The sequence below is a fragment of the Balaenoptera ricei genome, chromosome 16 (assembly GCF_028023285.1).
Source record: "Balaenoptera ricei isolate mBalRic1 chromosome 16, mBalRic1.hap2, whole genome shotgun sequence".
NCBI classification, from domain to species: Eukaryota; Metazoa; Chordata; class Mammalia; order Artiodactyla; family Balaenopteridae; genus Balaenoptera; species Balaenoptera ricei.
The window spans coordinates 65,612,189-65,634,696 of NC_082654.1; the positions used below are offsets into that span (position 1 = coordinate 65,612,189).

Genomic DNA, 22,508 nt, shown 5'->3' on the forward strand with positions numbered 1-22,508 from the left:
GCACATACTAAGGAAGTGAAAGGAATATAGCACATATTATATGCTGTGCACTGTGGTAGGTCCTTTGTCTAAATGATTTTATTTGATATCCATATCATATCTGGGGGATCACCCATATTTTTACAGGTTAGAAACTGAATATCAGGTATTTATTGTCTTTAAGATCACTTACAGGACCTCCCTGGTGGAGCAGTGTTTAAGAATCTGCCTGCCAATGCAGGGGACACGGGTTCAAGCCCTGGTCTGGGAAGATCCCACATGCTGCGGAGCAACTAAGCCCATGCTGCGCCACGACTGCTGAGCTCGCGCTCTAGAGCCCACAAGCCACAACTACTGAGCCCGTGTGCTGCAACTACTGAAGCCCACGCACCTAGAGCCCGTGCTCCGCAACAAGAGAAGCCACCTCAATGAGAAGCCGGTGCACCACAATGAAGAGTAGCCCCCGCTCACTGCAACTAGAGAAAGCCCATGCACAGCAACGCAGATCCAAGGCAGCCAAAAAATAAATAAAATTTAGAAAAAAATATCACTTACCTACTAAGTAGAGAAACAGACATTCAATGTTTCTGTTCTTTTTCACTATACTCTGTTAGAACTTAATGTACAGCTTTGGAGGACTGTAGAAAAAGATTTGATTAAAAAATGTCACTTTTCATTTTTTGAATACCAGATTACTAATGCCGTAATAAAAAAGAAACCTGAAGCTGTTTCCTAAAATCCCTGCTTTCCTGATTAAACTTTACCTCATGTTCACAAACTTTTTCAACTGTACACTAGCCATGGAAAGCTGAGGGCACAACTTAAGCATATCTAATATTATTTCTAGAGTCAAAAATAATAAGAATCATCTTTATCTTATGCAATTTCTTAAGATCTAATTACCTAAGGTCAAAACATAACCAAAGTATGCTTTTAAAAAAAATCAGGGAGTTCTCTGGTGGCCTACTGGTTAGGATTCCAGGCTTTCACTGCTGTGGCCCAGGTTCAATCCCTGGTTGGGGAACTGAGATCCCACAAGCTGTGAAGCTCCGCCAAAAAAAAAAAAAAAAAAAAAAAAAATCAAACCATATAAAAGAGTGTACAAATGCTACTAAAGGAGCAAAGATCATGTGTTATATATCGGATAAATTATATATGACTCCAAAATTATTTAAATTATAAAGCATCTGTGATATATGATGCTTATTCCTGGTAAATATAAGTAAATAAACGTTAATGATCTGTGGTCTAAAAGAGACTACCTAGCCTAACTTAAAGATAGCTAAGGAAATTCCCTGGTGGTCCAGTGGTTAGGACTCTGGGCTTCCATGACAGGGGGCACGGGCTAGATCCCTGGTCGGGAAACTAAGATCCTGCAAGCCGCACAGTGTGGCCAAAAATAAATAAATAAATAAATAAATAAATAAATAAATAAATAAATAAATAAAATAAAATAAAATAAAGATAGCTAAGGTCCATGACAATGTTTATTAAAATGGAGCCTCCCCTTGATTTGGGGAGGCCCAGGTCGGAGTGGGGGTTGGGGGGAGGTGTAATGCCCCCCCGGCAGGGATGACCCCCTGTCCCCGGCTGGCCTAGCCTACTCAAACCTGGTATATGAGTGGGTGAAGGCGGCCATCTTCTTCAGCATCGTCAACACCGTTGCAACCACTTGGACCCTCCCCAGCCTCCCAAGTGCATCACAGCTCTATGTCTTCGTGGAATCGCACTTTGACAGTGGCATCAACAACTGGCTTTGCAGGTACATGTATGACCACACTGGTGGGGAGCACTCTGTGGTAATTGCAGCGTTGGGGGCCAATGTGGCCACATTTGCCATCACCACTCTGTGGCTTGGGCCTTGTGATAATGCCTACCTGTGGTCATGTCTTAACTGCTTTGGCCTCAACTTTGAGCTCTGGGTACAGAAACTGGCAGAGTGGGGGTCCCTAGCGCAAATTGAGGCCTCTCTGTGGGAGCAGATGTCCCGCAGGGTCTCAGCCATCTTTGGGGCCATGAACTTCTGGGCCATCATCACGTACAACCTTGTAAGCCTGAGCAGCCTTGAGTTCACAGAGCTGGTCGCCCAGTGCCTGCTACTCACAGGGTTCCCCCAGACCACACTGGCCATCCTGTTTGTCACCTACTGGGGTGTCCAGCGGGTGAAAGAGCGAGGACGAACCCTGGTGCTGGAGGAGGAGCAGAAGCAGGACAAAGAGAAGCTGGAATAGTAGGGAGGGGGACGGGCTCTTCTCAGCTACTCCTGTGCCCAGGTCTAGGCCAGGCCAGGTGGGGCCTGACTAATATAATAAAAGACTTTTCTGGGCTTCCCTGGTGGCGCAGTGGTTGAGAATCTGCCTGCCAATGCAGGGGACGCGGGTTCGAGCCCTGGTCCGGGAAGATCCCACATGCTGCGGAGCAACTGGGCCCGTGAGCCACAACTACTGAGCCTGTGCATCTGGAGCCTGTGCTCCGCAACAAAAGAGATCGCGATAGTGAGAGGCCCGTGCACCGCGATGAAGGGTGGCCCCCGCTCGCCGCAACTGGAGAAAGCCCTCGCACAGAAAGGAAGACCCAACGCAGCCATAAATAAATAAATAAAAATTAAAAAAAAAAACAAAACTTTTCTACCGCGAACAACAACAACAACAACAATAATAATAAAAGGCACATTGATTTACTCCTGTTTCATGAAATGTCGGGGTATGTGTGGGGTTGGGTGAAACTTTCAAAAAAGGCTTTTTACATTTATTTATTTATTTATTTATTTAAGCCGCGCCGTACGGCATGTGGGATCTTAGTTCCCCTACCAGGGAAAGAACCTGTGCCCTCTGCATTAGGAGTGTGGAGTCTTAACCACTGGATTGCCAGGGAAGTCCCCAAAGAAGGCTTTTTAGGTAGTTATTGCTATATCCAGTCTTTATGGTATTCATGTATTGCCCATATTTTAAAAAAAACTGCCTGGGACATCCCTGGTGGTCCCGTGGTTAAGACTTCACCTTCCACTGCAGGGGGTGTGGGTTCAATCCCTGGTCAGAGAGCTAAGATCCCACATGCCTCATGGTCAAAAAACCAAAACATAAAACAGAAGCAGGGGCTTCCCTGGTGGCGCAGTGGTTAAGAATCCGCCTGTCAATGCAGGGGACACGGGTCCGAGCCCTCGTCCGGCAAGATCCCACATGCCGCGGAGCAACCAAGCCCGTGCGCCACAACTACTGAGCCTGCGCTCTAGAGCCTGTGAGCAGCAACTACTGAAGCCCGCGTGCCTAGAGCCCGTGCTCTGCAATAAGGGAAGCCTGCGCACCGCCACGAAGAGTAGCCCCCGCTCGCCGCAACCAGAGAAAGCCTGCGCGCAGAAACAAAGACCCAACGCAGCCAAAGTAAATAAATAAATAAATTTATATAAAAAAAGAACAACAAAAAACGGAAGAAGTATTGTAACAAATTCAATGAAGACTTTTTTTAAAAAATTTATTTATTTATTTATGCCTGCATTGGGTCTTCGTTGCTGCGCGTGGGCTTTCTCTGGTTGCGGCAAGCGGGGGCTACTCTTCGTGGCGGTGCGCAGGCTCCTCATTGCGGTGGCTTCTCTTGTTGCAGAGCTCAGGCTCTAGGCGCACAGGCTTCAGTAGTTGTGGCTCACGGGCTTAGTTGCTCCGTGGCATGTGGGATCTTCCTGGACCAGGGCTCGAACCCGTGTTCCCTTCATTTGCAGGCAGATTCTCAACCACTGCACCACCAGGGAAGTCCCAAACCAGTCCCTCTTTCTGTTTTCCCTCTTCTGTTAATGGTCCATCAAGTCTTTTAACCACCTTAGCAAAAAACTTTGCATCAGTTTTGACTTATCCTATTCCTTGCCTTCCATATTTAATTCCTTAGCAAGCCCAGAAGGTGCTATCTCCTCCATCCATTTTCTTTCTGATTATGTTTTCATGCTCTCACCAACTCTCTTGCTTGGATTATTGCAAAAGCTTCCTAACTGGCTTCTTTACTGTCAGATCTGTCAGTGACTGTCTTCCCAATTATTGTATTCATCTCTCCCTGATTAATTCTTCCAAAACATAGCTGTCACCAGTTTCTTATTAGCCACTAAATTAAGTCTAAACTCTTTAGCCCAAGATTGAAACTGTTCATGATATAACCTTGACCTATTTCTCTAATGTTATTGGTCAGTGGTCTGCCATACAAGTGTTGGGGAGTCAAGGAGAGAGGGTCAAGAATCTTAAGACAGGCAAACTGGACAATTCTTTGTTCTTTGACCAAGCTGAGTTTCCTTATTTGTGTGTGTGTGTGTGTGTGTTTGTGTGTATGTGCACCTGTGCATGCATGTGTATACATGTATGTGTGTTTGCCCTGGCCCATGCTTGGGTGTGTCAAAAGCCTGTTCAATTACTTCCTTCCCTCATGATCTCTGACAAACATGGTCTGTCTTTCTTCTGCATCCCTACTTTTTATTTGTGTATGTTATTTATTTTACTATTAGGTTCACATTCATTCCATGAAATAGTACATTCATTGAGGGAAGGGATTCATTTTTCTCCATTTCTTTAGCCTCTGGCCACTAGTTGCTATCTATTCTAGCAGTGAAAGACAGACATAGAAAGGCTTGGTCTTTAAGTAGAGCCACCATTGTATATCATCTATTCAGAGTCAAGTGACATATCAAATGAACAAAACAGATAATTCCTACCTTCATGGAGCTTACATTCTAGTGGGGGGAAACTAATAATAAAAACATTTTATATATATTATAAGCACTGGTAAATGCTGTGGAAAAAATTAAAGGAGAGAAAAGAGATAGTGAGTTTTGGTAGGGGTGAGGGTGGAGTGGGTAGTAATTTTAAATATTACAGCCAGAAAAGGCCTCCTTGAGAAGCTTACATTTGTGGAAAACCTGAAGAAGGATATAGAAAGAAGAAGTTACATGGAATATCTAGGGGGAAAGTAGTACAGGTGGAAAGAAAAGCATGTGCAGAGGCCCTGAGGGAATCATGCCAGGTATTTATGAGGAACAAAGAAGCCAGTGTGACTGAAGGAAGTTCTAGGAGTTGAGGCCAGAGATATAACAGGAAACCAGTAGACCATTTTAAGAATTCCCCCAAGTGATATGGGAAGCCATTGAAGGGTTTGGGGATAAGGTGTGACAAGATTTGTTTTAGGTTTTAAAGAATTGCTTTGGCTGCCATATTAGGAACGAAAGTAGGAAGCAAGAGAAAGCAGGGAGATTAATTAGGAAATTACTCAAGGTTTATGGACTGAGGTTGGAGTTGTGATTTAATGAAATGAGGAAAGGTTGCAAGAGTAGTATGTTTGGGAAAGAAGATGAGGAATTTTGTTCTGGATATGATAAATAGATGCCAGTTAGATATACAGGTGGAGATGTGGGAAATATGGATCAATAGATTTGGAGAGTGGGTGGGAAGGGCTGGAGATTAGGAGTCATCCCAATGACTACATATAAATGGTATTTAAAAGTCTGAGGTTGGGTAAGATCTCTGAGAGTGAGTGTAATAACATCTGTAGGTTGAGTAGTTTAGCTGTAACCAGCTGAGTAGAGAAGATATAATTGGATGTTTAAGTCACTAGACTTGTCGGTTATCATGTATATAAACTTTCCATCCTAGGTCTGGATTGAGTTTTGGAGTTGAGGGCCATTACGTGATAAATTAAATCTGTAAGGTGCATCTCATTTGAAACAGAAATGGATTAGAAGAGATACCAGTACAGCTTACAGGACAGGGGAAAAATACACATTAGCACTAGGAGCTGGGACAGCTTTGCTAGTTACGTAATATGAAAGCATAGACCTTTCTCTTTTTTTGTTACATAAAAAAAACCTGGGGACTTCCCTGGTGGCGCAGTGGTTAAGAATCCGCCTGCCAATGCAGGGGACACAGGTTCGAGCCCTGGTCTGGAAAGATCCCACATGCCGCGGAGCAACTAAGCCTGTGTGCCACAATTATGAGCCTGCGCTCTAGAGCCTGTGAGCCACAACTACTGAAGCCCGCGCGCCTAGAGCCTGAGCTCTGCAACAAGAAGCCTGTGCACCACAGCAAAGAGTAGCCTCTGCTCGCCACAACTAGAGAAAGCCCGTGCACAGCAAAAAAGACCCAACTCAGCCAAAAATAAATAAACAAACAAACAAACAAAAAACCTTAGGGAGGTTGTTCTTGTACTTTTTTATTGTAATAAAACATACTTCAGGGATTACCTGGCAGTCCAGTGGTTACGACTCTGCACTTCCACTACAGGGGGCACGGGTTCAATCCCCGGTCACTCCGCAAGCCGCACGGCCAAAAAAAAATAATAATAAAAAATAAAATTACTCTTTTAACCATTTTTTAGTGTACAATTCAGTAGTATTAATTACATTCACAATGTTGTGCAACCATCCCCACTTTTGGGAGCTTTCAATTCTTCACATTAGACATGCAAATTATTAATAATGATATTATTATATGGGTCTGTATTTTCTGGTAGAAATTGAATATTGGGAACATGGGAAAAAATAAATTTGAAATCTGGACTCATCATTAATGATAAATGTCGGCTAGAAACACCTTGCAGAGGCATATCCATAGAAGGAGAAAGTGGGGACCAGTGTCAATAATAGGGAAGATTGGAGTAAGTATTAACGAAAATTATAATAGGTAATTTCTGAAAAAGAAGATAAAAGTTCAGAACAACTTTGGTCACAAAGAATAGGAATGAATTTTGCTCAAGCTGGAAGTGATGAGGGACGCACAGTAAGAGAATAGTGCTGGGTAAGGGGTGGTTTGAAAAAAATAGTCTTGTAATACAGCGGGGTCAGGGAGAAGAAACTGGGAGGTTCCTGAGAGTTTAGGAGTTGGTGGGGAGTAAAGCGGTGGAATTTGAGAGCTAAGCACAAAGCACAGATTCAGAAAGTCCTGGCAAGGCAGAAGTATTTGTGTAATTCATAGGGCCCCAAAGAAAGAAGAACTTGCTTTAGCAATTATTTCTTTGGCAGAGGGGCTGGGGGTGGAATAGAAGCTTAGTTGGGGGGGGTGGTTAGGGAGGCAGAATGTGAGGTTCAGCGAGAAGATCTGAGAAGGCAGAGCTGATCAGGTGGGAGACAGTGTAATTTCAGAAGTTCCTGGAAAGAGTGAGGAACCAAAGGTTGGTTCTGGAAAGGGTTCATTTTGGGGAGGTCAGAAGGCAGCCCGATGGACGGTTACATGTCGATCGATGATCAATATGGGTTGATGGACGGGGGAGAGATTTCTGAGGTGGTGGGTTCTGGAAGGACCTTCTCGCTGGCCATGCTTCCCTTCTTCCGCCTGTAACAGAAGACGCCTGCACAGCGAGGCCAGAAGTAGAGATGTGGGGCGAGGCTGGGGAGATGGGGGAGGCGTCCAGCCCCGGCGACTCCCGCTTCGGGCCTTGACCCAGGCCCCGCCCCTGGCCTACGCCATCAGCCAGCGCCGCGCCGCCCGTGGTGTTCCGTCCCGCCGTGCGGCGGTCGGTGCCCTGTCACCGCCTGCTCTGGCCATGGCGAGGGCCCTTGGGTTGTAAATTGGCGACCGAAGCTCCCAACGCGGCCCTGGTCCTGATGGCGGCGGCGGCGGCCCTGGCAGCGGCCGAGCCACCTCCCGCGATGCCGCAGGCGGCAGGAGCCGGAGGGCCAGCTGCCCGCAGAGATTTCTACTGGCTGCGCTCCTTCCTGGCCGGAGGTGGGTTTCCGCCGGGAGCACCTGGCCGCGCACGGAGTGGCCCGGGGCGGGATCCGGGGCAGGTCGGGTGTATGCGGCCGCGATGACATTCTTGGACTCTGGCTGCTCCAACGCCCTGCCAGGTGTTTGCCCGGACCCGCTGTAACCTCTAAGAATCCCTTGACTAATGACAGCAGGATCCTGGGGAGGAAGGGCCTCACGCTGTCGAGGAGCGGCTGGAGCCTTGGAAAGGCTGAACCAGGCACCAGTTCTTCAGGGTTGGAGAGCAGGAAAAAGAGGGGAGTCCCTTAAAGGACGTCAGGGTTTCAGTGCAACATGCTGGGCACTCCTTTCTTTTAAAAAGACTGTGCACGACCGAGAGTAGAATTGGATTTTGCTGTTTGCTTAAAAGAAAATAAACATTGGAGGTCAGCTTTTTAAGGATGACGGGGAAATTGTGCAAAACTTGTCTACAACCAAAACTGGTTCCGGTGATTCTAGAAAACTGTGCCACAGGTACTTGACAGGTAGCTGGTGCAGCCCTACTACTGGGGTGACTGTCGGGCCAGAAGTTTCATATTGTCTCTCAGAAATTTCTGCTTTCCCATATAGAGGTGTTTCAGTCTCTACCCTCTCTTAGTTGACTGTCTGGGTTGTCATCACTTAATTATTTGTAAAGGCTGGGAATTTTTAAAATTCCACATTATGAGGACTTGTAGAAAGATATCTGTACGCTGCAATAGTATTAAGAATTATTTTGTTCCGCTGATAAAAAGGACATTCATTTATTTATACAAGGAATATTTGAGTGTCTGCTACATGCTCAGTGTACATTAGGGAATAAAACAAAGATCCTAGAGTTTACATTGGTTGGGGACTTGTTGTGAGAAAGGCAATAAGCAAAATGAAAAAATAAGTTATATAGTATATTAGAACATGACGAATGGAATGGGAAGAAGGAAAAAGGAGAATGGGGCAAGGAAATGGAGAGGCTACGTGGGTACAGTATTAAATAGGATAATTCGTGATAAGTCTCATTGGGAGGATCACACTTGAGCAAACTTGAAAAAGTGAGGGAGTTTAGCAAGTTGATGTCTAAGAAGGAGCCTTCCAGGTGGGGAGAAAAGCTAAAGCAAAGTCTTCAAAGTCAGGGAGGACCTTATCGGTTCAAAGAACAGCTGTGAGACCTATGTGGCTGGAGCCAGGTGGTGCTGATGGGGGAAGGAGATTAGAAAGTTAAAGGGGGCAGGAAATGAAGGGTCTTGTAAACCACTGTAAAGATTCTAACTTTTGGAGTGAAGTAGGGAGCCATTGCAGGTCTTTAGTAGAGAAGTGACATGATATGACATGTTTCCAAAGGATTACTTGGGCTGTTCTGTGGAGAATAACTGCAGGGATGTAAATATGGAAGCAGGGAGACCAGTTTGGTGGTTATTGCAGTAATTCAGATGATAGATGATGGTAGCTTGGATCAGGTTAGTAGCAGGGGAGGTGGTGAAAAATTGTGATAATCTGGATATAGATAGAATAAATGATTTTCTGACAGATTAGATATGGGTAAAGAAGAGAAGTCAAGGGGGACTTATTTTGGTTTGAGCAGCTGAAAGGATGAAGTTGTCATTGACTGAAATGGGAAGCCTGTAGTTGGGACAATGTTCATGATGGTTGTTGGGGGAGATCAGGAATTCAGTTTTGGACACGTTACATTTTGTGATGTTGACTAGACATTGGAGTAGAGTCTTGGTAATGTGTAGGCAAGGTTAGCAACCAGGTAATGCAAATTGGTACAACCTCTTTGGAGAACTGGCTGGGTAGTTATGAAGCTGAACATTTGTATACCTGCAGTTGATCTAGCAGTTGTATGATCCAGCAGTTCCACTCCTAGGTATATACCCAACATATCTATTTCTGCTCTTTTTTTTTTTTTAACATATTTATTGGAGTATAATTGATTTACAATGGTGTGTTAGTTTCTGCTTTATAACAAAGTGAATCAGTTATACATATACATATGTTCCCATCTATTTCTGCTCTTATCTGTGATATTCATAATATCCCCAAAGCAGAATCAACCCAAATGTCCATCAATGTTAGAATGTATAACAAGGGACTTCTCTGGTGATCCAGTGGTTAAGAATCTGCCTTCCAGTGCAGGGGACACAGGTTCAGTCCCTGGTCGGGGAACTAGGATCCCACCTGTGGGGTAACTAAGCCCGTGCTCCACAACTACTGAGCCCGTGCGCCACAACTAGAGAGCCCGCGTGATGCAACTACAGAGCCCACGTGCTCTGGCCACAACTAGAGAGAAGCCTGCACACTGCAACGAAGAGCCTATGTGCTGCAACTAAGACCCAATGCAGCCAAAAATAAATAAATTAATAATTTTTTAAAAAAAAAAGAATGTCCAACAAAATATGGTATAATCATACAGTGAAATACTGTGCAGCACTGAAAATGAGTAAATTCCCACAACACCGACAATGTGTATGAATCTCACAAGCATAATGATGAACAGAAGAAGCCAGATATAGTGTATACTGTGTGATTTTATTTGTATAAAGTTCAAAAACAGCCAAAACTAAATCCATGTTGTTAGAACTCAGAAGGCTGATTGGTTGTCTCTGAGAAGGAGCAAATAGTGATTTGAGGAGAGGGACTTCTGGGAGGCTGGTAATGAATTTACCAGCTGAGTGGTCTTTATGTGGGTGTATTCACCTTACTGTAATTCATTAAGTGGCATACTTGTGATTTGTGCACTTTTCTCTATGTATCTTACACTTTACTACACAAAATCTATTAAGAGGAAGAAAGAAATTGGAGACAGCAAGTATAGGAAACTCTGCAATGGAATCTTGATTAAGCTGTGTACTTTTTAGAAACTTGCACAATATTTTTGTTTGTTTTTATAGTTTTTTTAAACATCAGGTTAATTAAAGTATAATTTATATACAGTAAAGTTCACCCTTTTTCGTGTGTACAGTTGAATGAGTTTTGACAAATGTGTTTTGTAATGACCACCACAGTCAAGATATAGAATAGTTCCATAACCCCCAATTATTTCCACTTTCCTTTGTACTCATGCCTTTCCTCTCATCTCCAACCCCTGGCAGCCACTGATCTGTTTTCTGTCTCTGTAGTCTTGCCTTTCCCAGAATGTTATATAAATGTAATCATACAACATGTAGTTTTCTGAGTCTGGCTTCCTTCACTTAGCAAAATGCATTTAAGTTGCATCCATGTGTATGTATCAGTAACGTGCTGCTTTTTGTTACTGAGTAGTAGTATTGCATTGTATGGATTTACCAGTTTCATCTATTGTGAAAATTCGCTTGGTTTTCTAGTTTTTTGTTATTTGGATAAAATGAGTATAAAAAGTTGCACACAGATTTTTATAACCGTTATAGGCGCTCCTGGTCCAAGTGATATGAGAAAATACCATTGGGCAAGTTACTTAACCTCCCTTTGCCTCAGTTTCCCCATCCTTTAAATGGGAAAATAAGAGTACCTACCTCAGAATGTAATTGTAATGATTAAATGAGAAAGTACCTGTAAAAGCCTTGGCACAGTGCCTGCAGTTGACTCTCTTAGCCTAGTACCTAGTACAAAGGAAACCATACGTGCTTTTTATTGGTAATTAGCAGTGGTCTTTGGCAAATATCTTTTTTTAAAAAAAATAAATTAATTAATTTATTTATTTTTGGCTGCATTGGGTCTTCATTGCTGCATGCGGGCTTTCTCTAGTTGTGGTGAGCGGGGGCTACCCTTCGTTGTGGTGCACAGTCTTCTCATTGCCGTGGCTTCTCTTGTTGCGGAGCACTGGCTCTAGGCGTACGGGCTTCAGTAGTTGCGGCATACGGGTTCAGTAGTTGTGGCTTGTGGGCTCTAGAGCGCAGGCTCAGTAGTTGTGGCGCATGGGCTTCGTTGCTCCGCAGCATGCAGGATCTTCCCGGACCAGGGCTTGAACCCGTGTCTCCTGCATTGGCAGGCGGATTCTTAACCACTGTGCCACCAGAGAAGTCCTCTTTGGCAAATATCTTAAGTTCAGCTGTTCAAAATGAAGATAAAGGCTACTTGACCTTACTCAGTGGACTTTTGTGATGATTAATTGAGCTATAAAGTGATGTGATAAGCAAGTAAAGATATTATTAAAGGAACCTACTTATTCAACAGATTCTAAATAATTTTTATATGGTTATTTCATAATGAATGGGAAGATAATAATATAAAAAACTATTCTGAAACCAAATGTACCCAAGTGAAAATTATTTTTAGCTTATCCTCAGTTTTGAGTGGCCATGACTGTTATTTCCATTAGTTCAGATAAGAGAAGCTTGATATAGAAACTTATATGTGGATTTAATATTTGAGTATAAATAGGCATTTTATTTTTGGGTATTTCAGAATATGCATTTTAGCATCAGTTACATGCTGAGCTATTAAGTAAATGTGTGTGGATTTTGAGTGATTTTGTCTTATATTTTTAAAAGTTTGTAAAGTAAGACTCTTCATTCATTCAATAAACAGGTATTGAGTACCTGTTAGGTGCCAGGCCCTGAACTGGTCTCTGGGGATGCAGTAGTAAAGAGACTCACAATATCCCAGTCCTCCTGTACCTTCCTTAACAAACATGCAATGATGAAGAGCTTAACATAACCATAAAAAAGACACCAAGCAGTCGATTTATCTCTTGTAAAAAAAAAAAAAAAAAAAAAGACACCAAGGACTTTTTTGTCCACCTTTTTATAATAGTAACAACTCATTTGGTTGAGTGCTTACTACATGTAAGGTACTTTACAAAAGTGTCTTAGATGGTTCAGGCTACTATAACAAAAATACTGTAATCTGGGTGACTTATAAACAACAAACTTCTTTCTCATAGTTCTGGAAACTGGGAAGTCCAAGGTCATGGTGCCAGCAAATATCTGGGGAGGACCTGCTTCCTCGTAGCTGGTGTTTCTACATGGTGGAAGGGGCCAGGGATCTCTCTGGGGCCTCTTTTTTTTTTTTTTTTTGGCCGCACCGCACGGCCTGCGGAATCCTAGTTCCCCGACCAGGGATCGAACCCGTGCCCCCCTGCAGTGGAAGCACAGAGCCTTAACCACTGGACCTCCAGGGAAGTCCCTCTGGGGCCTCTTTTATAAGGGCATTAATTCCATTCATGAGGGTCCTAATCACCTCCTCTAATACCACCTCCCACCTCTAAATATCATCACTAGGAATTAGTTTTCAACATATGAATTTTGGGGGGACACAGACAGTCTGTAGCAAAAAATCTTTATATATTGTCACCTTAGAAGCATACCAAGCTATTAGGGCTCACCTGGGTTCTGATTTATGCTAAAGCCCATGTATGCACTTTACTGTCATCCACATGTCTGCACAGTGGCATGTGGTGGGGACCAAATACATAATTGCTGAGTGGATAAATGAATGACTGAATTTTACGGGTGAAATTTGATTATTTCAGTGAGAAGTCATCCAGAAGAAGAAGATGTTATTTCAAACAGAGGCTTATAGGTGGGTAAATCCCTCCAAGTGTCTGTCTCCATAACCACATTTAGCAAGATTCCAGTGTTCATCAGGAATTAGGGGGCAGATTTACACTCTTCAAACTTATTAAGTCTGACGTGCTCAATAATTAAATTGTAGAGAATGGGGGCCCATCATCTACATATCCCTGCTACTGGGCAGTTCTACCCATGGAGATCAAATTAGAGATTAGAGGGTGTGCTAGCCTCTAAATAATGATTTCCATCTGGAAAGAAATGGTATGGAATTTCTTCCTGATCTTTTCAAATTTTTTAGGTATTGCTGGATGCTGTGCCAAAACAACAGTTGCTCCTTTGGATCGAGTGAAGGTTTTATTACAAGCTCACAATCACCATTACAAACACTTGGGTGAGTTAATGGATGCTAAAGAGAAAAATGAAAATGTTATCCATCTGCTTTCTTCGTTTCTAGTTGTGAATTATAGTGGAAAGAGGACACAAAAAGGAGTTCAAGTTTGGGGGCAGATTTTACGAGGGATGTATCTCTTATCCATTTTAATCGTTTCATTTGCAATAGTGGTTATATATGTTTATCATTTTAGGGTACTAATGTACTCTAAAATCTTTGAATCATTGAAGTAAGTACTACATATTTGTTTATTGAGATTAACAAATCACATCCTTAACAGACACACATAATAGCTCAGCTTGATTTAAAAAAAAATCCAACTAGTGATAGAGATAAGGTTTATTCCTTTAAACACTTAAGCATGTGTTGTAGATATCTTAGGGCAAACAGAATCCAATGCAATTAGTATATATGGATAAACTTGCGTTGTTAAAAAAATATCGAGCCCTTAGTTATTCCTTGTAAACATAAAAATCAGCTATTATAATTAACATGGACACTCTAATATGTCATTGGTGGGAGTAAGGATTTTTTATAGCCTTTTTGGAGGGCATTTTGGTAATATGCATCAAAAGTCTTGAAAAGATACATATTCTTTGGCCTTGCAATTCTAGTTCTAGGAGGTTGTTTCAAGGAAGTAATCAGAAATGTGCTCAAATATGTATATACAAGAATCAAAGCATTATTTATGTTGGTTAAAAAAAAAAAGAGCCAACCAAAATGTTTAATAATAGGGAATTGGCTAAGTTAAATAATAAGTATTACTTAAATAAATAAGTCCATATTATAGACTATTTTGCAATCATAAAAAATTGTAAAAGAATATTAATTGACTAGGAAGAATGTTCATAATAGTTAAATGAAAAAATATTGCAAATGGTTTAATCATATTGCATTTTATCTGAGTAAACGTGTTTAGACAAAAGGCTAGAAGGAGAAATATGAACATTAAGTGGTTAATTTTCAGTGGTGAGATTATAGGTATTTTTTTTCCTCTAAGCTAATTTGTAATACATGTTGAACATATATTAAATTTTCAATTAGAGGGAAAAAGATTTAAAAGAAAAAATTTAATGTGGATAGAGACCAAGAAAGAAGTTAGGTCAAGGCAACTAACTCATACCACTCCATTCCTTTACAGTTTCATGCTTCAGTAATGGGAATGATGTGTGCTCTGCATGATCTATGCATCATTTTTAAGAAAGATATTTAACAGAGTGAATAAGAATCAATTATTTTAACAATTGAGTTTTTAAAATGTGATTTTATATTTATTGTCTCATTTTCCTGTCAATATTTTTAATACAAAGTAAGTCTATTCTTTAAATTGAAAGAAAAATTTTGCTAATATCTTAGTGTCCAGAAATGAATTCTATATCTTCACAGAGTACTGCTCATGTATAGAAAGAATCAGACCTTTGAACTTATTGAGAGATTATATAAAACTGGAAAGGAAGGAAATGATTTTCTTTTGTAGTCTAAATTGAGGGTGAAAAGGAGATGAATTATATTACCCAATATCTCGTGGTGTTTGACAGTGACCCAGCATATGAATGTCTGAGCAGTATTGTTTTATTCTTTTAAACTTCTCCCCATGCTGATGTATGTTGTTTTGTTTCCTGATTTGTAATCGTTAGTTTACATATTCACATTAGATTTCACGCTCTACAGGGCTGCATGCCACGGGTTACAGTGTACCCTACAAGGCATGCAAAATTTGAAACAGAATTCCTGTAGTGCAACAATGAACTATTGGTGTAGTGTATGGAGTTTCCTGTATCTTTAAAATATACAAGCCAAAAGAAAAGTATTAGTGGCTTATTAATTTATTTTAAAAATATTGTCGGGCATTTTATTCTAGGTGCCTCCCTTTTTACGTGCATAAGATAGTTTTTCAGTTTTGCTTAAATTTAAAAACATGATTTTTCACAGTCAAAGATGATAAAGATATGCTACTGAATAAAACTTTTACTTTAGCTTCTTTTAAAACGTGTATGGCGTTATTTCCAAGGCATCAAAAACTACTTTTTATTTTGAATCAAAATTATTGTGGCCAAATGAAAAGGAAGGGGTATAATTAGAATTTCTTCTTCCCCAATTTGCACCAAGTGTAAAGAATTTTTTCCTGTAATATATTAAAAATCTTTGAACTCCATTTAACTTTTTACAGTCAATGTGATATAAAAACAGGTAGATGAATCATAATAGGATTCTTTAAAAATCCTTTAAATTTTGTTATTTTTACATTTTATTTATTTTTATTTTTTGAATGTATAATATTTTCACAAGTTCATAATTCAAAAAGTACAAAAGCAAACGTCTTCCTCCTTGTCCCCTCATTAGAATCAAGCATCTACAGTTTTCTTCCATTTTCCTTCAGAGCTTATGTATATATACACAAGCATATGCTTATATATTACCAACTGTTAGTTCCTTGTAATCCTATGTTGACAAAATAAAGATACAGGAAAGGATCTAAATAACACACAAGCTTGATATAGACAAGAGGACTTTGCACCCTGCAGAGAATACATATTCTTTCCAAATATGCTTGTAACACATGCAAAAATTGGTTCAGTGTTATGCCATAAAGAAAATTTCAATTTCCCTGGGTAAAAATAGTACAGACTATAGGTTGAAGGAGAAAAATAACGTCATTATCTCAATGGATATTTAAATGCCATTCGAAAACATTCAACATCCAGTCTTCCTCTGTTTGTCTTTCTGTGTTATTTTGGTTTAGGTGAGATTTTTGTGCAAAGCATTTGGTTAGACATTGCCTTTTAACAGAATTTGAGAGTCTTTGGCTTTTAATAGAAGGATTTATATGTTTTAGATTTTTTTTTTCAATCATAGATTTATGTTTTCTGTTCATTGTGCTTTTCTTGTATCCTCCCCAGCCCCCCTCCCCCCTCCCCTGCTCCTTGTTTCCTGGATTTCCTTTTTTTAAAAAAAATTTTATTTATTTGTTGGCCCCATGGCATGTGGGATCCTAGTTCCTCCCCCCAACCAAGGATCGAACCTGTGCTCCCCTGCACTGGAAGCGCAGTCTTAACCACTGGACCGCCACGGAAGTCCCTGGATTTCCTTTTTTTGAAATAACTTTATTTCACTTCTACTAATGATTTCTCTTTAAATATTTGTAACAATCAAAGAGTTTTAGAGAATAATATAATAAACATATGTGGAGCTGCACAGAACTTCAGAAATAAACATCATCAGTACAGTTGAAACCTCCTCTGTACTCTCTCTCATCGTCAGCCTTCCTGTTCCTGCTAGGTGGCCACTGTTCTAAGTTTGATTACCCTTAAATTATTACAAACACATTTGAATAAAATTAAACTGGGCTTATCATTAGTCTTCTCTTCCAGCAAGAGGATGTCTTTGATAGAATTTTTTTAGAGAGGGGTGAATATATTTAGTTGTATTATTCATGTATTTTGGAAGAACATTATATTATACATATAGCTGTATGTGTATATATATATATATATCTAGTAGAATTCTTTTTTTTTTTTTTTTCCCCTGGCCGCGCCACATGGCTTGCGACATCTCAGTTCCCCGACCAGGGATTGACCCCGGACCACAGCAGTGGAAGCCTGGAATCCTAATTACTAGGCCACCAGGGAACTCCCCAAATAGAATTCTTTTTAATACATTATTAGTCCACTTAGATATCTGCTTATTAAAAATGCTTTTAGAGTATATCTTTTCTTAGATGTTAGTAAGTACCTACAGTTTTAATTTCTGCGAAGGGATCAAAAGATTACTTGAATTCTAAACTTCGAAATGAGCCCAGTGATTTACTTTCATGTTTGATCTAATTTTTGTTTGAAAAATTTGGAAAGGAACCTGAATTTAAATAGTTTAATATTGGAATTTAAATAGTTTAATAATGGAATGTAGAAGTCTGTACTGCAAATAGGATTAGTGATTGACATTATTAGAATAATAAACATATCAGTATATCGGATCAGAACTCAGGCCTTTGTTTATCTGTATTCCTAATTAAAGTATACTACTAATGAAAATTTGCCCCCCAATTTAAATAGTTTTTTAATTGGTAGGTTTTTTATTTGTTTCTTTTATTTAGCAGCTTCTTTCGTAAACAAACCACACAGGTATCTGGGTCAGTCTGGGAAACCTTCCTTCGTCCTTCCAGATACTCATCCGCAGTGCATTATCTGAATGTTGAATATATTTCTATTAATATTCTTTTAGGTTGCTAGGGATTAATATAATTTACAATAATTATAAATATAATTTACTATAATTCGTAGCTGTTCTTGCTATAGTATGTTTTATATTTTTACATGAGGAATATTTACATAATTTGGACATATGATGTATTTTAAGTAGCTTTAACTGTTATACAGAAATTACTATTCATGTAATTCCTCAAGCAAAATTATATCATGAATGATGGCATAGTAATCTTTATCTGTGATTGTCATGAAAATTTGAATTTAGGTAGTTTTCTCTGTTTTAATAGTATTTTTCTTCTAAAAATCTTTTTAAAAATAGGAGTATTTTCTGCATTGCGTGCTGTTCCCCAAAAGGAGGGATACCTTGGATTGTATAAAGGGAATGGTGCAATGATGATTCGAATTTTTCCTTATGGTGCAATCCAGTTTATGGCATTTGAGCATTATAAAACGGTACTTGAACCTTTATCTTGTTTTCCTCTTTTGTGTCTTTGAATATCGTACTTAATTGACAAGGCATTTGCTTTGACCTTTAAAGTTACTTTGGATGAATGGATAAAGTAATGCCTTTTTGAAAGACTAAGGCTTGTGATAGTTTAAGTTTTTAAATATAACTTGGTTTTGGAGTTATCTGTTCCAGGATTGTTAGTCATTTTTGAGTAAATTGTTTATGTTCATACTTATGAAGAAGAGCCAAAGTATCCTTCAAGTAGCTAATAATAAATCCATAAAATATTAATAGCTTTTTGATATGCTTTTTGTTTCTCAGTTGTAGGAGAAGAACATTGCAACTTTGGATTTTCTTATTAAATAAACTAGTGAGACCATATTGTGAAAGTCTGTTTTTGAGTAATGCTGTAAGTTAACAGCTTTTCCCATCATACTAAGTTTCTCTTTTCTGACTGACTGAAAGTTTATTCTCTCAAACATCTTAACACAGAAAGGAGTTTAATGAATTAAATTTCATAGGGTATCTTAAGAATAATTTTTTAAAAATTATCATAGGGTATCTTAAAATGAAAAGTAAGCAGTATCAAGACTTCACTGTCTATAGTAGCATTTTATTCCTACTACTCCCATTCACACTTTAAGTATTTGTGGTCATCAATGTGTAATATAGTACATTTGGCAAGATTGCTTCTGTAAAAGTGCGTAATTTGATGTTTTTGGTTTCTAGTTAATTACTACAAAACTGGGAGTTTCTGGTCATGTACACAGATTAATGGCTGGGTCCATGGCAGGTAAGAGGAGTGGGTAATTTTTTGTTTTTAACTGAAGTAGAGTTGATTCACAATGTTGTGCCATCTCTGCTGTACAGCAGTGACTCAGTTATACACATAGAGACATTCTTTTTTTTATATTCTTTTCCATTATGGTTTATCACAGGATACTGAATGTAGTTCCCTGTGCTATACAGGCGTGGGTATATTTTATTTCTGCAAATTAATTTTCTATTAAAATACTTAATTTGCTTTAGGTAATATGTGCGACATTGATTAAGTGGCACACATTTGTTATCTTCCTATGCTCAATTATGCAAGAAATCATTAATATCCCAACTCAGAGTGTTTTACAGTAGGAGATGTAAGGAGCAGTCTAAACTTACAGCTATGTGAAAATCATACGTTCCCTTGGACAGTTCTCCTTCTGGAAATGTTTATTTTTTTCTTTCAAAAAATTAAAAAAAATTATAATGACTATAGTAATACATATTCCTATACAATGAAAATAGTTCTGCTCCCTAGAAGCAATCACTATTAGCAGTTTCTTACGTGTGCTTTTTTTTTTTTTTTTTTTTAAGATTTAATTCTTTTTATTTATTTATTTATTTATTTATTTATTTATTTATGGCTGTGTTGGGTCTTCGTTTCTGTGCGAGGGCTTTCTCTAGTTATGGCAAGCGGGGGCCACTCTTCATCGCGGTGCGCGGGCCCTCTCACTATCGCGGCCTCTCTTGTTGCGGAGCACAGCCTCCAGACGCGCAGGCTCAGTAATTGTGGCTCACGGGCCCAGTTGCTCCGTGGCATGTGGGATCTTTCCAGACCAGGGCTCGAACCCATGTGCCCTGCATTGGCAGGCAGATTCTCAACCACTGCGCCACCAGGGAAGCCCTTATGTGTGCTTTTTTCCAATACTATTCTATAGGATTAGAACTTTTATAGTTATCTTAGGACTCTCTTCTGTATCAGTACATAGATCTTTCTTAATTTTGTGAAGAACTGTGTTATATTCTAAGGTAAAAATGGCCCATTATTTATTTACTCAGTCCCCTATTGATTGACGTTTGGGATATTTAAAATTTTTGTTTTGCAAATAACACATTGTACTTGTGTGAATATATCTGTAGAATAATTTTCAGAAGGGAAATTACTTTATCAGAGGATATGTGTATTTAATTTTTGATAAACCTTTCCAAACAACTGATCTCCATAATGCTTTCAGTAGCCCTTTCCCCTACATACCATATCAACACTGGGCCTTATTAAATTTTTAGTATTTGGCAATTAATTATGAGTAAGGTTGATCAGCTTTTCAAATGTTTATTGACCATTTGTATTTCTTACTTTCAGCCTTGAATTGTTTCTATTCTTTAAATATTCATTTTTATGAGTTTGGGAATTAAGACATTATTTTTTTTTCTGTCAAATATTGCTATTATTTTATTTCCCAGTTCTAGATTTGTCTTTTAACCTTATTTGTGATTTTTTTTGGAAAAATCATCCAAAAGTTCCCCCCCATATAGAAGTATTACATAGCCAAATGGGTTAGTCTTTTCCTCTGTGGCTTCAAAATTTTTTGAATTGTGTTGAGAAATGCCTTCCCCATTCTAAGATAAAAATATTTATTCATGTTTTCCACTAAAACTTTTTTTTATATTGATTTTTTTTTATGTTAGATTTTCATTGTTTTTTTGTTTCTCACACCAAAAGGTAATTTAAGTATGTAGCAATAGAAGAGTGGTAAAAAAAATCCATGTCAGAATTCTATACTTCCAGTACTAGATTTTTTTTGTACATTTGTAGAATTGTATTTATTGACAGAGAAGGATGTTTACATCATATGTAGAAAGAAAGGAAGTTACAAAAGAGAATGTTTAATATGCTATATCATATTTTGGTTTTTAAAAAGTAAATACATATGTAAATATTCATTAAAAAAACATCTGCAAGGTTATAAACCAACATGTTAACAGTTTTTATTTCTGCTAATGGAAATAAGACCATTGGAAGGTGGTATATCAAAATCTTAACTATGTGGTTATCACAAGGTTTGTAGGATTTCAGTTGATTTTTTTGGACCTAGATTTATAATGTCCAACCTGACCTACCTTATCCATGGTTTTGCCTTACGCAATGTTTATTTAACTCTTTTTGACTTCTGGCAGACTGACCCAAGATCAATAAGTATTAAAAATAACCAGGAATAGTATCTAAAATATTTAGCAAACCAACCGTAGAGGTACTAACAAATAGGACAGGCTCTGAAAGCCTCCAACTAACTTTTTCATGGCTGGATCAGGAGACGGTATGTGGTGGTGGTGGGAGCTCTGGTTGAGGGAGAGGCTACCAGAGTCATGATGCGGGAGATCTTGGAAGCTGGAGCAACAGCTATTTGTCAACTGCTATAGAAATATTTTAGTATTTTACACTGGCATGGCAGTGCTGGTGAGTAACATTAGCTAGCATGTATTGTTCACTTGCTTTGTACCCTTCACAGACCTGAGCACTTGCCATGTAATCTTTGAGTACTTGACATGTAGGTCACAGAAAGATACTGTGAGGAAAGTGCTATGATTATCTCTCATTTTACAGAAGGAAAATTTTAGTAAAGTTTCCAAATCTTAAAATTTATGATTTCTTACATCACTTTAAAATTTTTTTGTCTCTTAAATTTGATTTTATAAGTGACAGGTCAAATTCTTTCTTTTAGGGTTGTAGGAAAGATGAAGTAGGATTATGAATATGAGTAAAATCCTAAAGACTTTGTATTATTTCCTTTTTGTGCACTTGATTATTTCTTGACTAGCATGTTCAAATGGTGCTTTTAGCTTCATATTTCTGAAATGAAAGACATGTTGACATCAAGGTTTCAATATACACTAGAAAATAATAATAAACCAAAGGAACTTCAAGTATAAATTTTAATTTTTAAAGAAAAGAGTTTTAAAAAATTCTAGCTATTATAGATAAGACTAGTGCTTCCATTAACCAATATTTCTCTTTTTATTATCATGTTTAAGTAATTATAATTTACATTTTGCTTTTATGATTTTAAACAGTTGAAATAAATGTTCTGCTTAATTTTATTTATATCTGGTATCTTTGCTTCTGTACCTTTGGTGGTCTTTGAACATAAGTTTGGAAATTTTATATTTGCCAAAATTAAAAATGGTATGTTTTTCATGATCATTTCAACAGAGCTTATTTTAAAGCTTTTTTGAACTTCAACCTTTTCCCTCATCCTACAACTACAATCCAGTACATGTTGAATCTCAGTCATTCAAAAAGGAAAAACTAGAGACTGAGAATCAAGGTTTGTATATTTAAGGAAGGCCTTCTCCTTTCTTTCTGTATGTTTCACTTGTTTGAAATAAATCTTGATCTGCCAGTTCCTATGAAACTAAGAGTGACAGGATAGAGAAGAGAAAAAGAAGGAAGTTGTCAGAAACCAGAAGCAATGAGCTGAGTTCTGCTTGTGGCCGTTTCTGGTCTACTCTAGTTTAGAGCTGGGCCTAAGGCTGGGAGGTCAAATGGAC

At 38.8% G+C, this 22,508-nt stretch overlaps 2 protein-coding genes across 6 annotated transcripts in view; one reads left to right on the plus strand and one right to left on the minus strand.

The window, feature by feature from the left end:
- The window catches only part of TET1 (tet methylcytosine dioxygenase 1), a 144,740-nt gene extending 138,347 nt beyond the window's left edge, over nucleotides 1–6,393 (minus strand). Inside the window, exons 1-2 of the mRNA XM_059900045.1 lie at nucleotides 6,191–6,393; nucleotides 535–617 (exon numbers count right to left, since the gene is read on the minus strand). The gene's annotated coding sequence lies outside the window, so the exon portion shown is untranslated. The remainder of the gene's footprint in view (nucleotides 1–534; nucleotides 618–6,190) is intronic.
- Nucleotides 6,394–7,466: 1,073 nt separating this feature from the next.
- SLC25A16 (solute carrier family 25 member 16) overlaps nucleotides 7,467–22,508 on the plus strand; it is a 47,788-nt gene continuing 32,746 nt past the window's right edge. For 3 of the 5 annotated variants that reach the window (XM_059900715.1, XM_059900719.1, XM_059900716.1), the window contains exons 1-4: nucleotides 7,467–7,670; nucleotides 13,455–13,547; nucleotides 18,072–18,205; nucleotides 18,930–18,993. In XM_059900715.1, coding sequence (XP_059756698.1) covers nucleotides 7,550–7,670; nucleotides 13,455–13,547; nucleotides 18,072–18,205; nucleotides 18,930–18,993 — 412 coding nt within the window. In that variant the 5' untranslated portion in view covers nucleotides 7,467–7,549. Of the gene's footprint in view, nucleotides 7,671–13,454; nucleotides 13,548–18,071; nucleotides 18,206–18,532; nucleotides 18,610–18,929; nucleotides 18,994–22,508 lie in introns of those variants that run through there. The other 2 variants (XM_059900717.1, XM_059900718.1) reach the window with 2 other exon arrangements.